At 37.1% G+C, this 13,712-nt stretch overlaps 1 protein-coding gene across 1 annotated transcript in view; it reads right to left on the bottom strand.

The window, feature by feature from the left end:
• man2a1 (mannosidase, alpha, class 2A, member 1) overlaps nt 1–13,712 on the bottom strand; it is a 44,310-nt gene that overhangs the window by 8,289 nt on the left and 22,309 nt on the right. Inside the window, exons 10-18 of the mRNA XM_057350577.1 lie at nt 12,226–12,411; nt 11,694–11,808; nt 11,525–11,592; nt 10,307–10,472; nt 9,731–9,961; nt 9,516–9,638; nt 7,794–7,908; nt 4,280–4,413; nt 2,430–2,571 (exon numbers count right to left, since the gene is read on the bottom strand). Coding sequence (XP_057206560.1) covers nt 2,430–2,571; nt 4,280–4,413; nt 7,794–7,908; nt 9,516–9,638; nt 9,731–9,961; nt 10,307–10,472; nt 11,525–11,592; nt 11,694–11,808; nt 12,226–12,411 — 1,280 coding nt within the window. The remainder of the gene's footprint in view (nt 1–2,429; nt 2,572–4,279; nt 4,414–7,793; nt 7,909–9,515; nt 9,639–9,730; nt 9,962–10,306; nt 10,473–11,524; nt 11,593–11,693; nt 11,809–12,225; nt 12,412–13,712) is intronic.

Here is a 13,712-nt window from a genome sequence, read left to right as displayed (position 1 = left end):
TGGCATGCCTATTTGAAGAAAGAGCGCACTGTCTTTGCTTGAGACAGCAATGAATGAGAATAGCTTTCAAAAAGACATATTATATAAATTGTATTACATTTCTTTAGTCATGCAAACATGTTACATATTTGGTTGGAATGTACAGTTTGACTCACTTCATCACTTCTATAATCAGTAGAGGACAGCGCTGGTTTCTTTTGGCTGACTCTATGTTGCATTTCACGTTATGCAGCAGCTCGTGTTAAGTTAACATTGGCATATAAAACCTTTGAGCTTGCCTTCGTAATGTGTTTCGGGGTGACTCGCCTGCAGTCGCGCTTCAAGTTTGCCGTTTGTGGCGTTTTACCGGCGATCGTGAAGAAAATAAGACGCTTTGTAACCCGCGTGGAGACACAGAATACATGTGTGTGCTTCCCCTTCTCCCAGAGACTTCTCTCTACCGTTTATATGAGATAAGCAGCACATGCGCGCAAACTGATGTCCGCCAGGTGGGACAAGAATATTTTCGTCTCGTTTTTATTAGTTGACGAAAATGTCAGTATATTTTTATTACAGTTTTCGTTATAATGCATTCATTTTTATTTAGTTATCGTCTCGTTTTCGTCAGTGAAAACATGTCGTTAACGAATACTTTTCGTCATAGTTTCCGTTAACGAAATTAACACTGATTCTATCTAAAAGCGAATGCTCACCCAGACCTGCCTGAAACGCCTCGTGTAACCACACCCCCACACATCTACGTCAGTTCGTGGTATGATTTGACTAAGACCGCCCAAATGTATACGCAAGTAAGATGGGAGTACCTGTCAGTACAATTGCCTTGGAACCTGACGTTCCAAATACAGTAAGAGGCGTTACATTTCGTCACACGCTTGCGGTATTCGACCAATCACTATGCACTGGTTAACTGGCCAATCATAGCACACCTCGCTTTTCAGAGAGGCTGGGCAAAGAGGAGATACAAACATGCACGGTATGTGGAAAATACAGCGTTTTTGAACCTTAAATCCTGTATACACATTGCATTACATCTAAAACAAACGATAATATTCGTTCATATGACCCCTTTAATACACAGAGCCAATATATTAACAATGACACCTGTTAGACTGAACTACACTACCAAACACAGATTTATACACAGACATAATTATTTTGTCTAGCAATTGTGACCCATTTGTCTTAAAACCTTCTTCTGAGATAATGATCACCAAAATTTGATTTCCTTCATTTATATTAAAGATATCAAGGTTATATTTTCACACAACCTTCTTGACATTATGTAGGATGATTTTATGTAGAAAACACAAAAAACAACTTTAGCTGGGTTTTCACAGACTGGGTCACAATTATCTATGAAAGGAAAACAAACAGGGAGTAGATTCTTGTTCTACAGTAATTCATTGGACAGCAATTGTATCTCATAAAATCTCATTTTTCAGAAACAACAGGCAATTTTAACTTTTAGAAGAACACTAGCAGAGGTACAAAAGACCATTTTGCTAATTTAATGTTTTATTTGATAAATGATATGACATATCATATGGCTTGATATATTTTGTGGTGTGGTACGATATATAAGCTATGATATGAAACAATATTAAACAATGTAAGTAAAACTTTCAACTGAAAAAGCTGGCATGGATTTTGCAAAACCTGATCCAGCATGATTTGGGAAAATGTTCCAAAGAGCCAGCGGCGAGCGGTGACTTCTTTAACCGGTTATGCTGAGTGCTAAACACTCCAGCGTGTTGCCAAATCACGCTGTATCTTTAATTTAACTGTCAGTGTTCCAGCATTGGAACACCTACGTTTACTTTAATATTTCACAACTAAAATCTAATCCAATCATAACAAACTATATATCATTGGAAAGGTCTAAGACTCTAGAATACATATTTGACCAGTGTTTTTACAAAAATAAATTACATAGGGGTAGTAATTTATTCATTTAATGTATTTTATACCTCTGACCCTACTTTATGGCAAAAAGTTAAGATAAGGTTTCGCTTTTAAACTTTGCTAAAGAAAACGTGGAAACACAGTTAAAACGCTTGTTTATTTAATGGCGTCTCCAAACTCATTCTCTCCAATGCCCTGGGTATGCAGAGGACTGCACGTGCTTTAGCAAATGACCTTTTGTACAAAGAGGCTGACATTCAGCCGCAAATTTGCTTACATTTGTTTACATTGTTGACCTTGAAATAGTGTGACATCTTCCATTTTTTGCAGCATTTTCAATTCCTTAAACCTATTTTCTAGTTTTAATTTACATATGAATCCCACAAGTTCAATGTGGTCTCAGACTTGTAGACCCCACCCTATACATGTCCTCAAAGCCAAATCACATGAGGCTAAAAGCCACACAAAGTGAATTTTGATTTCATGGCATCTTTAAAGAAAAGTTGAATGTGAATGCAAATTCTGACCGCTCTTGAGGCTGGCCGCTCCCAGTGACTGTGCGGTGAGCAGAGAGAGTCTGGAGCTGGAGTCCTCCAGGTAGACCATGCTGGTCATGGGGTAGAAGTTTGCCTGCAGGGGGAGCTTAGCCATGGTTTTCCTCGGCTGCACCTGTAAAAACAGCCCAAGGCATGTTTAGCACTGCGGGGTGAAAAACCTTCAAACTCCTTCCATTCGGTGCCCTGATAACACTGAGTGTGGAGACACATCTGCGGTAAAAACACTGTAAAATAGTGGGCTTCTTGGGGTGTGTGTGTGTTTTAAGGCCCCAACAGATATTCCAGTTTTTATTCATGAGGCATTCGTTTTGTGAAGTCAGTTAATTAGTTTGGATCGAAGAAAAGCACTTAATCCTGGTTAAGGTCAGCGAGACATCACCGGCTAATGAAATGCTACATTAACATAACAACATGTCAGAGAAAAGTGACAGTTAATGATATGAATTGACACTTATTTGTTTTGGTCAGCCCTGCAGAACACGCTATAATCTTTCTATAATTAATTATTTGTCAAGAAAAATGACAAACTGACATTTACATTATGCTTTCCAAAAAACAACAACTAGGCTTTTGAGTGCTATCAACCAATCTCAGACAAGACTGTCATAACAATCACTTTAAATAAATGAAATAAACTGACTTCTGACGACGTCTTTGCTAATATTACATGTCAGTAAACCGAATTAGCCCAGATACTTATATCTATCACATTTATCCTAAATAGACAGCAGCAATTTGTTTTGCTTTATGAGGGAATCACTTGGATAGGAGCAGTGTGCAAAAATTGCCTGCAATAAGCAATTCATGGCAAGAAAAATCCTGTATCACAGAATAAAAATGGCAAGACAAAATGTTTTTGGATTAAAATAAAAAAATATTGAGCAAGTACATCACCGGCCATCACTGTTCAAAACTTTACTCATGTAAAGATAACCAAGTAGTCAACTGCAATGTTATGTTTCAAACAGAGATGGCGGCATAGAGTCAAAAGTTGCGAATAGTATTTTTTTCCGTATATTTAAGTTCCGGTACCATCGCCCCATGGGTTTTTAGGAAAAGGTTATGGTTAAATGCCTGAAATAAAGTCTGGAGTTAACAAAACCTCTAAATATTTTCATGTTTTATTATAGGGTATAAAAGACACAAGTAATAACCTGCTTGTAATTTTTAAAGCTTTCACGCGTCTTAAAAACAGCAGTTGCTAACAAGTTGCTAAAAGCGACTACAGTCATTGTCAGGGATGTTAAACATCATCACGCATAAAAATCACACAAATAATTAAACATGGGCACAAATCTCAAAAAACGTGGATGGGTATTCACTCACTTAGTAATTACTTATCAATGAACACGTTTTTAATAAAGTTTGAAAGAGTTGTCGGAGGCTTGGTGTCGAACGGCCATAGTGTAGTCCGTTTAGCCTCATTATAGCTTTTTACGTCTGGCGATTGTATTTGGGCTTTAAAAGTAACAAATGTTGTGATCATTTGTAAAGATTATCTTGATAGATGAAAAGTGTAAGTATTATAAAAGTTTTTTAACCCGGCGCTAACTTCCGGGTTGACCTACAAAAATATGTAATCCCTATTGTAGCTTTAAAAATGTACCATTTTGACCCATTTTCCAACACCAAACTGAAATTTGAACTTTGAAATGTTTTTTCCTTTATATACTGAACTAAATGAACACATTGGATTGACAGTCAACAGATGACACTGTCTTATGTCTTATTTAATGCACACTTTCAGAAAAACCGTCCCGGCTCCAAGTTTGAACTTTAATGTGTAACCGTTAAAGAGGAAAAACATATTGAGCCTCTACCTGGTAGCCATTGAGGTCAGTAAAGAATCGATCCTTGCTGTTCAGATCTGATGTTATCCTCATTGCAATTTCACGGTTGGTTTCGCCCCTTATATCTACAGTGTTACAGATCTCCACAGACTGGCCCTCCACACCTACGAGAAGGGAAACGGAGAGGTTAAAAACATGCTGAAAGAGCAAGAACAGGAAGAGAATTCTAAACATCTGTTTCCTCCAACTCCTGTGTTAACTTGACACTTATAAAGACGTCCTCATAGACAAATAAGAAACATTAGGCTGATAATTCACAAAACAGCAGCTCATTTACTGTTCGGCATAAAGCATGCATAATCACATACAAACTGCCAAACTGCACATTTTCCAACACAGAGCTTCATTTGTTTTTCATTGTTACTTTAGGAAGTTGTTTGTGTGTTTTATTCTCAATGGCATCTGTGAAGGAAACCTCGTGAGGATGTGAGCAATTAAGATTGACCAATTTACAGTGAAAGCATCTGAACGGTTATTCAGACGCAAAATGTACATTTCTACTTTGACTAATTAAACTTTTGGGAATAAGTCGTCCTAATTCCTGTCATTAAATGAAGGAAACTGTTAACTAACAACCAGGAAAACAAGGTTGTTTAATGGAGTATGACCGGTTTAAACATTTCCAACGTACTGAGCGACAACATAGAGGAATGGTAACCGTAGTTTCTCAAACTTTGCGGGTTGTTGAGGTGTGCTATTAATTTCCTAAGATGGCAGGTGTGTGATTTCTGCTTAGTAAACAATAAAATTGTTGAAAAAAACTCCTATCCATATCTAGGATAAGCGACCACCCTAGCAACATGCTAAAAGCCCCAAATTCCTTTGTGTGATTCTTTCAAAAACATTCATGCTCATTATCAAACCAACCCAGAAAGGGTCACAAACAGACCGTTCAACCCCCTGGTGCTCTTGATAAAGACATGAACGTTGTTTTCATTTAGCTTATCTCTGTTTACTTCCTCAGATAGCTCTACTTTTAACATTCCATTAGAGCTTTTCTTTCGTAACAAAGATTCATTCCTTAAATTGCTTGAATAAAAAACTCGTTCAAATAAAACCCCCTAAAAGATAAAAATCATATAGAAACGATGCGAAAAAACATCCTTGAAAACTAAAAATGCTAAGGGTTTTACACCAGGGGTCAATCAACGGGAAGTTTTCTGGGGTTATAATACTGCCATTCCTCCACTGCATCTTTAAGAAAAGCAGTGACAAATGTTCAGTACAAAGGTCTGGGCCATTTTGCCACCTAAGAAACCAGCTGCTTAGTTAGGACGCGCCTGTCTGACTGATATGTAAACGGTCCAACCACTGTTATGGTTTGGGGTGGGTAAATCTGAAACTCATGATATAACAACAATGGATCAGTGTTTCTCAACCGGGGGCTCAACAAACTTCCAAGGGGGGGGCCAAGATGACTTATATTGATTTAAGACAAAACAAGCATTTGTTTGGTTATTTTTCAAATGAAATGCACATCCATCCACATTTAGTGCAAGTTGTAGAAATTGTGAGGGATAGAACTCTCAAAATTGTAAATTCTGTCAACATTTACTCACCCTCTTGTCAATGTAAACTTGTATGACTTTCTTTCTTCCGCAGAACACAAAAGAATATATTTTGAAAAATGTTGGTCACCAAACAATGGCAGTACCAATTCACTTCTATTGTATGGACACAAAACCAAAGCAAGTCAATGGGTGCCGTTGTTCGGTAACCAACATTTATATTAACCAATAATAGCTACTTTAGTGTTCTGCAGAAGGAGGAAAGTCATACAGGTTTGAAATGACATGGGGGGCGGATGAGAAAATGATGACAGAATGGGGTTCAGAACTCTAAACACCTCGATGACAGCAGGAGATGTCACAATTAGCCACTGGTAAAACCTCGAGAATCTCATTTGTGGGCCTGTCACATTCACCGTGTGTAAATAGAAGGGAAGTTATCAATTTGAAAACGTCTCTGACATTTCCCACCGATTCCCTGTCACATATTTTACAGCTTCATTTAGGCAACAAATCAATATGAAGCTCATCATAACAGAAGAACACCAGGCGAGTATAAAACAGCATCTTGGAGTCGCACTTTATATTATGTGACACCAACTTTTTCATATTATTGTACACAAGTGTCTGACAGGCCAATTTATCAGATGATGCTCAGTCATACGCTTCATCGACACAGTTAGAGCCTCTTACACTGAAGAACTTACAAGCCATTGTCCTGCCCGGATGTCATCTGAACTTCAGGATTCAATCTGAATTCAGCAAACGCATATCCACGTCCCACAAAGGCTGATTGTTATTTGTAATGATTGCTGATCCAAGAGTCTACGGGCTCTATTTTAACGATCTAAGCGCATGGTCTAAAGCACAGGGTGCAAGTGCACTTAGGGCGTGTCCGAATTCACTTTTGCTGGTTTAAGGACTGGAAAAATGGTCAGAGCGCCAGGCGCATGGTCTAAACGGGTTTCCCCTTTTCTCTTAATGAGTCATGGGTGTGTTTTGGGCAAAACATGCAGTAAACCAATCGGAGCCTTATCTCCCATTCCCTTAAAGAGCCAGTTGTGTTCGCGCCATGGCAGATTCGCTATTTACACGGCGGAATTTGCAAGAGCAAAGATTGGGCGCATCTGCTCGTGCGCGAGGTTAAAGCACGCGAGCTGACCATCTACAGGACAGGCCGAATTTTTTTTATGTACACAATAATAATCTTTTACATTGTAATCCATTTATGTTTAATATTTGTCATGTTTGTGTGCTGCTGCGCATCCCTCTGTGTGTAATAAGCAGAATGTACGCGCGTTGTGCACCCGCCTATTGGCGCATTTACTAACACACTCTTTAAATAACCAGAAACATATTGCGCCATTGACTATGGCGCAGCCTATTTTTAGTGCCTCAAAATAGCAACGAGCCAACAATGCGCCTGAACACACCTCTTTTTTTAGACCGGCACGCCAATGGGCGCACAAATGAGTGCAAATGCATTTGCTATTTAAACAACGCGTCGCAGGACGGGAAAATGAGAACTGCGTCGGGGCTGAAAATAGCAAAAATTGCGCTGAGTGTACGATAGGGCCATATGCGTCTTTAGACTATTTTCTTCCTTCAGCTGCGTATGAATTGAGTTTTAATTCTATCTAATTTTATTAATTCAATATTCTGTTGAATCCCTCTTCTTACTTTAGCAAGCACATACATATATAACATACTGTACAGCTGTGTTTAACAGGCAATGGAATGCCTTTAAAATATGCCTCCAGATTGTCTGCAATCTGTTTCATTCGGTTGCGCTGTCTGTCAAGCTTTTTAAACACCAGAAGGCATCCCACACGAAGGCCTTCAAGAAGCGTCTGATTGGGGACGGGTGAATTTTACAGGGTGTCACTAAGAATCGATTGGTCATACAGGCAGCCAGTAACCAGCTGACAATACGTATAGAAGTAAAAGGTGCTGATTGCTCAACCCTCCGTTCTTACCTTGAGTGTTGTAGAGTCTGAGTGTGTGTGTGATGTGTGGAAAAGTAGTGGTGACTTCAGAAAAAACTGGCCCTTTGGTGACTCGAATCACAGTCGGCTGAGAGGAAGAGTAAATCTGTGCGAGAGAGGGAGAGAAAATCAATGTAAATCCAATCACGCTCAACGAAATCCCCTCAGAGCATCGCTAGCAAAGAACGAGAAAGAAATAGATTCCATGACAAAACTGCCTAATGTTATGATGAAAGAGCGAGTCTGCCTCTTATGAGGTTTCATCGGTTTTCTAGTGGATAACACCAAGTTATGAGCATTGACCAAACTGCAGTTATACATTCATAAGTGCAGGCAGTGAGCAGCAGGGAGTGACACACTTTGAACTTGTGAGTTAAAGGGAATGTTTTGCCACTCGGCTCTGCTGTTCTGCTTCTACATTTTTGACAGCTCAATCATGTACTGTAAACGACTATTAATTAATTGGAAATATGTATATATTTACATGTAGCATAATATAATAGGGACATACCAGGGTTATGGATGTGACATTTTCAGTCAAAACTTCAGAGAATGTAGTTATTACCAATATATTGAACCATCTGTTTATTTTCCTGAACCCTTAATGATAGAGTCCAGACATCAGAAAAATATCAGACTATGCAGGAGTTTGGGCTAAATGTGAGTATGCCCTTAAACTTTATTTTTAAGGTTGAACTCCGCATGAATTATCCAATAATGATCAGAGGTGGGGAGTGACGTATTACATTCACTCCATTACGTTTTCTTAAAGGGACAGTTCACACGAAAATAAAAATTCTGTCATCATTTATTCACCCTCGAGTTGTTCCAAATCTGTATAAATGTCTTTGTTCTGATAAACACAGAGAAAGATATTTGGAAGAATGCTTGTAACCAAACGGCTCTTGGCCGTCATTGACTACCATAGCAGGGAAAATGACAATGGTAGTCAAAAGTGCCCCAGAACCGTTTGCTTTCCTACATTCTTCGAAATATCTTTGTGTTCAACAGAACACAATTACTTTTTATAAAGCACAACAAAATTCACCTAAAATGCACTATAATCATTAAGTTGTGTATCTGTCTCTGTGTTTATCAGAACAAAAGAAATTCATACAGATTTTAACAACTTGAGGGTAAGTAAATGATGACAGATTTTTCATTTTTGGGTGAACTGTCCCTTTAAGTAACATAGAAATATGTACTTTTAAGAGTAAATGTAAAGGTACTTTTACTCAAGTGCATTTCTAATTAAAGAAATGCACACTACAATGGACGATGCACATTAGGTAAGGTAACTTCATTTCAACACATTACACAAAATGTAGTGCATTTCAGAAATGGAGTCTCTTTTTACGACGGCATTTGCAAACGAATCACTCTTTTAAGTCAATTCTTTTCAAAGAATTGATTCAACTAAGGTCGGAAGGGTCTGAATTGGTTCACCAATCCGTTTGAATGATTTCAGGCCGCTGCCGCATTGAATCGTGCATTCTATCGTTTGCCAGTGATGAAGAAGACACCATATGTGGGCAGGGCTCAGTTGGTAAGACCTGTTCATTGCCAGCCGAGTTACACAGCTATGTATTCACAGAAATGTACTATTGATGACATTCATTTTTTGGTATGTATGAGTTGCATGAGAGTGTTAGTGATAGCGAGGCAACTAAAATGCACAGCTCTACACACCTGGATTAATTTACAACATCTTACCGTTGCATCTCCGTCAGGCAGAAACAGGTAAGCTCCACTTTTGTCTTTTTTGCTGGTGGTGCCGTACCAAACAAACTCCACCTTGACATGGTGCTCTGAGCCACCGTCCTTCAGCCTCACTCTCTGTATGTTACAGACATGTTCTGGTTGTTAGAGAGTCATTCATAAATGATTACCCCACAATACCCGTGAACAGTGGCAATACACAGTCTAACCTCTAAAAGACCTGTGACCGAAGAGATGGACAGTTCCAGGTGAGAATTTTCTATTTGAACAGAAGAGGCAGTCTGGAGGTAGGACTGTCTGAAATGCTCCAATCCGCTGACTGAAATATGCATGCCTTCCTGAGGAAACGTGTATTTGGAAGCTTCAGTCCTCTGCTCCATTCCTTCTGTCAGCTGGTACACACTAAGACCCAGCGGAGCTGCGTGAGCTACAAATGACAACTGCAGAAAACAACACATTTGAGGATGTCAAGGTCATGCAGAAAAACAAGGTGACAGGCAATGAACTGCCAAACTGTTGCACCCAACAACTAAAACCATTATTTGTTTTTATTCATTTTTTAATTCAATTACCATAAACAAAAACAATACACCTGGTTTTGACGACACATATTTTCAAGAAGTAATACATTGGGTACTATTATAGGAATACTAATTGAATAATTAAAATTTACAAAAATAAAAATACTAATAGATATATTTTCATGGTCAGATCTGTATATTTTTCCGCCCCGCCCCTGATGATGTGATCAATGAGTGCATCAATGCAATATTTCAATATCTCACCTGGAAGACATCAGTAGCAGCATTGGTGGCATCGTTCCATACTGCACTGACCTGAGCGGGAACTACACGACCAAGAGCATCAAGCACACGTACATGAAGGGTGTTCACATTCAGCGTAACCATAGATGTCCTGGCCTGTTCTGTGGGGTTATATACCACAACCAACCTGGCAACCACAAAAAATAAACATTTTTATGAGTTATTCTACTAACATAAGCACCAGGGGCCGGATGCACAAAGCATTCTTAAGAAGAAAATTCTTCTTAACTGCCAAATGTTTTCTTAACATTCCTAACTTTTTTCTTGAATTAGAATTGATGTATTCCCGAAAAAAACTTCTCAAGACAGTTCTTAAAAAATTTTCTCAAGATTGATCCTAGGAAAATAATTAAGCAGAATCCAAATTCTCGAAATAAAATCTGTCGTAAATATCATCTTAAAATTAAGACAGCCTCTTGGTTGTCTTAAATCTCAAAAGGTTAGATGTTTTTTGACGTTTACTTGCCATTAAGGAATATTTATATTGATATAATAATGATGAGGTCTAGCTCCCTAACTTTACTTTAGTGCTTTTTACATTTATTCTGGGACAAAGTGACTCGAAACGCAGAGGGCCACAAGAATTATGGCATAGTAACACACAAAAGTTATAATAATAAGTATCATTTTTTAACGCTTGCTAACATTTTAGCTAACATGCAATCGTTTAACACTTCACATGCTTATATATACAGGCTATATAAGAATGCGAGGTGCTTGTTACACACATATAAGTTTATGGATAAACATAGAGTTACCACATGAGCAAGCGAGTGTTATCATTCACAAAGCATATCATTTTACTCTTACAACAAAAATTAAGATGTTCGTAAGAAAATATTTGAGAACGTTTTAAGAAATGTTTGAGAATTGCACTTACGAACACTCTTACGAACTTCCTATAATTTATCTTAAGAGCAATCTTATATTTTGTTTTAACACCGTGTCTACACCGGAGACCGTGCCGCATTCAGTGTTGACAAAATTTTAAATTTAAACGGGTTCTAATGCATTTCTAATGTCTTTTTTTGTGTCGCATCGCGCCGGTCGCGTCACGGTGTAAAAAATTTCGTGAATCCGGCCCCAGGAAGTCATTCTCAAAAACAGTGTCAGCTGATGTTGAAACATAATCTGTTTGAGATTTAACAAACAAAACTGCTTTAAAGAAACAAAAGTTACCTTGGCCTATCGTGAATCTTAAGAACGGTTTTACGAGGCAAGGCATCTTGAGCTGGTTGAGCATCCTCCTATAATGGGGAGTAAGAAAATATTGGATCTGTTCAGATGTGAACCACCAGACTTGAGTCTAATATCAGCACTTTGTGGATATACAGTGTAGAACACTCACCATTTGAAGAAAGGGATTTGATGGATCATGGCTATATGTTTGTTTGTCCTTAATCACTAACCATTGGGCTGAGCTCACAATTACTCGCTTCACATTCATAATGGAGTGAAACAACCTTTAAAAAAATAAAGAACAGTTATGACGATGAATAAATTATTACCATCTAGAAACAGAAAAACTTTTACAAGGCCTGACTTTAATCCATGTTAAAGCGTTCTCAACATTTGCAGATGAACAAATGACATTACTAGCAGTTTTACACGAAATTTTGGGATGGTTTGGTTGCCCTAAACCTGATTATAAACATAAAATTGAATTTATTCTATTGAAAATCTGTGGCAAAAATAATTTGTTTTTCACATTATCCAAAGACAACGTACACCACTACAATGTGGTGAGGGGATGTGGTGTCCATTGTTTAATATTTATCGTAAGGGTTTGGTTCTTGGCTGGTAATCCAAAAGATGGACATTTAAACAACAGAAGGGGTGATGTACTAACTATTTCAATTGTTTCAAGTAATGTGCTGTACCTGGTTCCATAGTCCACAACCACCCATTCTTTGCCTGTGCCCGTGATGGCATCATGGTGCTGAAAGAGACCCAGGTTGCGTCTGGCTTCTGTCAGTAATTTGTAATTATCACCGGCAGGGTAATCGCTGGGCTTGTCATACTTCTGAATGTTGGCCATGGTCAAAGAGTAGATGATCTCAGCTGCCCTGAAAACAAACATCAACAGATGTTCTCTCAAACCATGCTGATGGACTGTGAAATAAATCTATTGTTGTGATTTGTTGATGATTTTCCTGTGTTCAGTTTGTTTTCCCGAGTTCCTGTTTCCCCATGTCATTTTGTATATCTTTGTCATTTATTTGAGTATTGGTTTCACGGTAAATTATTGTCAGGTGTTCCTTGTTTGCCCGCTTGTTGTCCCATGTATACATTTGTCCTTGGTCAGTCGTTGTATTGTGTTAATCTGGATCTTGTCCTGTTAGATCTTTTGATATGTTTCTAGTTCTCAGTTTGCCATGTGGATTACGAGTTTCTTGTTTTGATCTTTATTTTGTTATCATATGTTAATAAACTACTTCAAAGCTGCAAATGGATCCGCAACCCTTGCTTGGATTAACCTGTTTAAGGCCTTAATATTTGACATTAATATGTGACATTAAGGATAATATTTAGTAAATGTATAATTATAACAATAATAATAAATATCTATTATTGTTGTTGTTGTTGTTGCTGCTGTATTTTAATACTGTATTTTTATGAAATTATGAAATATGATTAATTTATTGAATATTATCATTAATATTTGACATTAACGTGTGACATTAAGGCCTTCCAAGTTAAATATATGTATGTTATAATAATATTAAATATACAACAACAACAAAAATAATAACACACCTGGAATTATTTATTATTATATTTATTTATATTATGCTGTTGTGGTATATTTATTTTTAATAATATTATTATTATATAATTATATTTCACATGGAAGGCCTTAATGTCACACACACATTCGTCAAATATTAATGATAATATTTAATAATTTAATACAGTTTTTAAGAAAAGAAAAAAATACACAATCTAACACCCATTCAAAGTAATACAATTTTCAAAAAATAAATGAATTCATTTTATCATCTTAAGAATTTTTGGATAAGGTCAACAATGAAAAATGGTATATTTATTTTTAATAATATGATTATTATATAATTATATTTCACGTGGAAGGCCTAAATGTCACATATTTGTCAAATATTAATGATAATATTTAATAATTTAATACAGTTTTTAAGAAAAGAAAAAAATACACAATCTAACACCCATTCAAAGTAATACAATTTTCAAAAAATAAATGAATTCATTTTATCATCTTAAGAATTTTTGGATAAGGTCAACAATGAAAAAATGTACAATACAATCTTACTGATTTATAAAAAAGAGCTCATTTCATTATAAAAAATATTATCGGGTTGAAATATGACCTAAAACATTCAGCTGTGTGAAA

The sequence above is a fragment of the Triplophysa rosa genome, linkage group LG2 (assembly GCF_024868665.1).
Source record: "Triplophysa rosa linkage group LG2, Trosa_1v2, whole genome shotgun sequence".
NCBI lineage: Eukaryota > Metazoa > Chordata > Actinopteri > Cypriniformes > Nemacheilidae > Triplophysa > Triplophysa rosa.
This window is presented reverse-complemented; position numbering and strand designations above follow the sequence as displayed.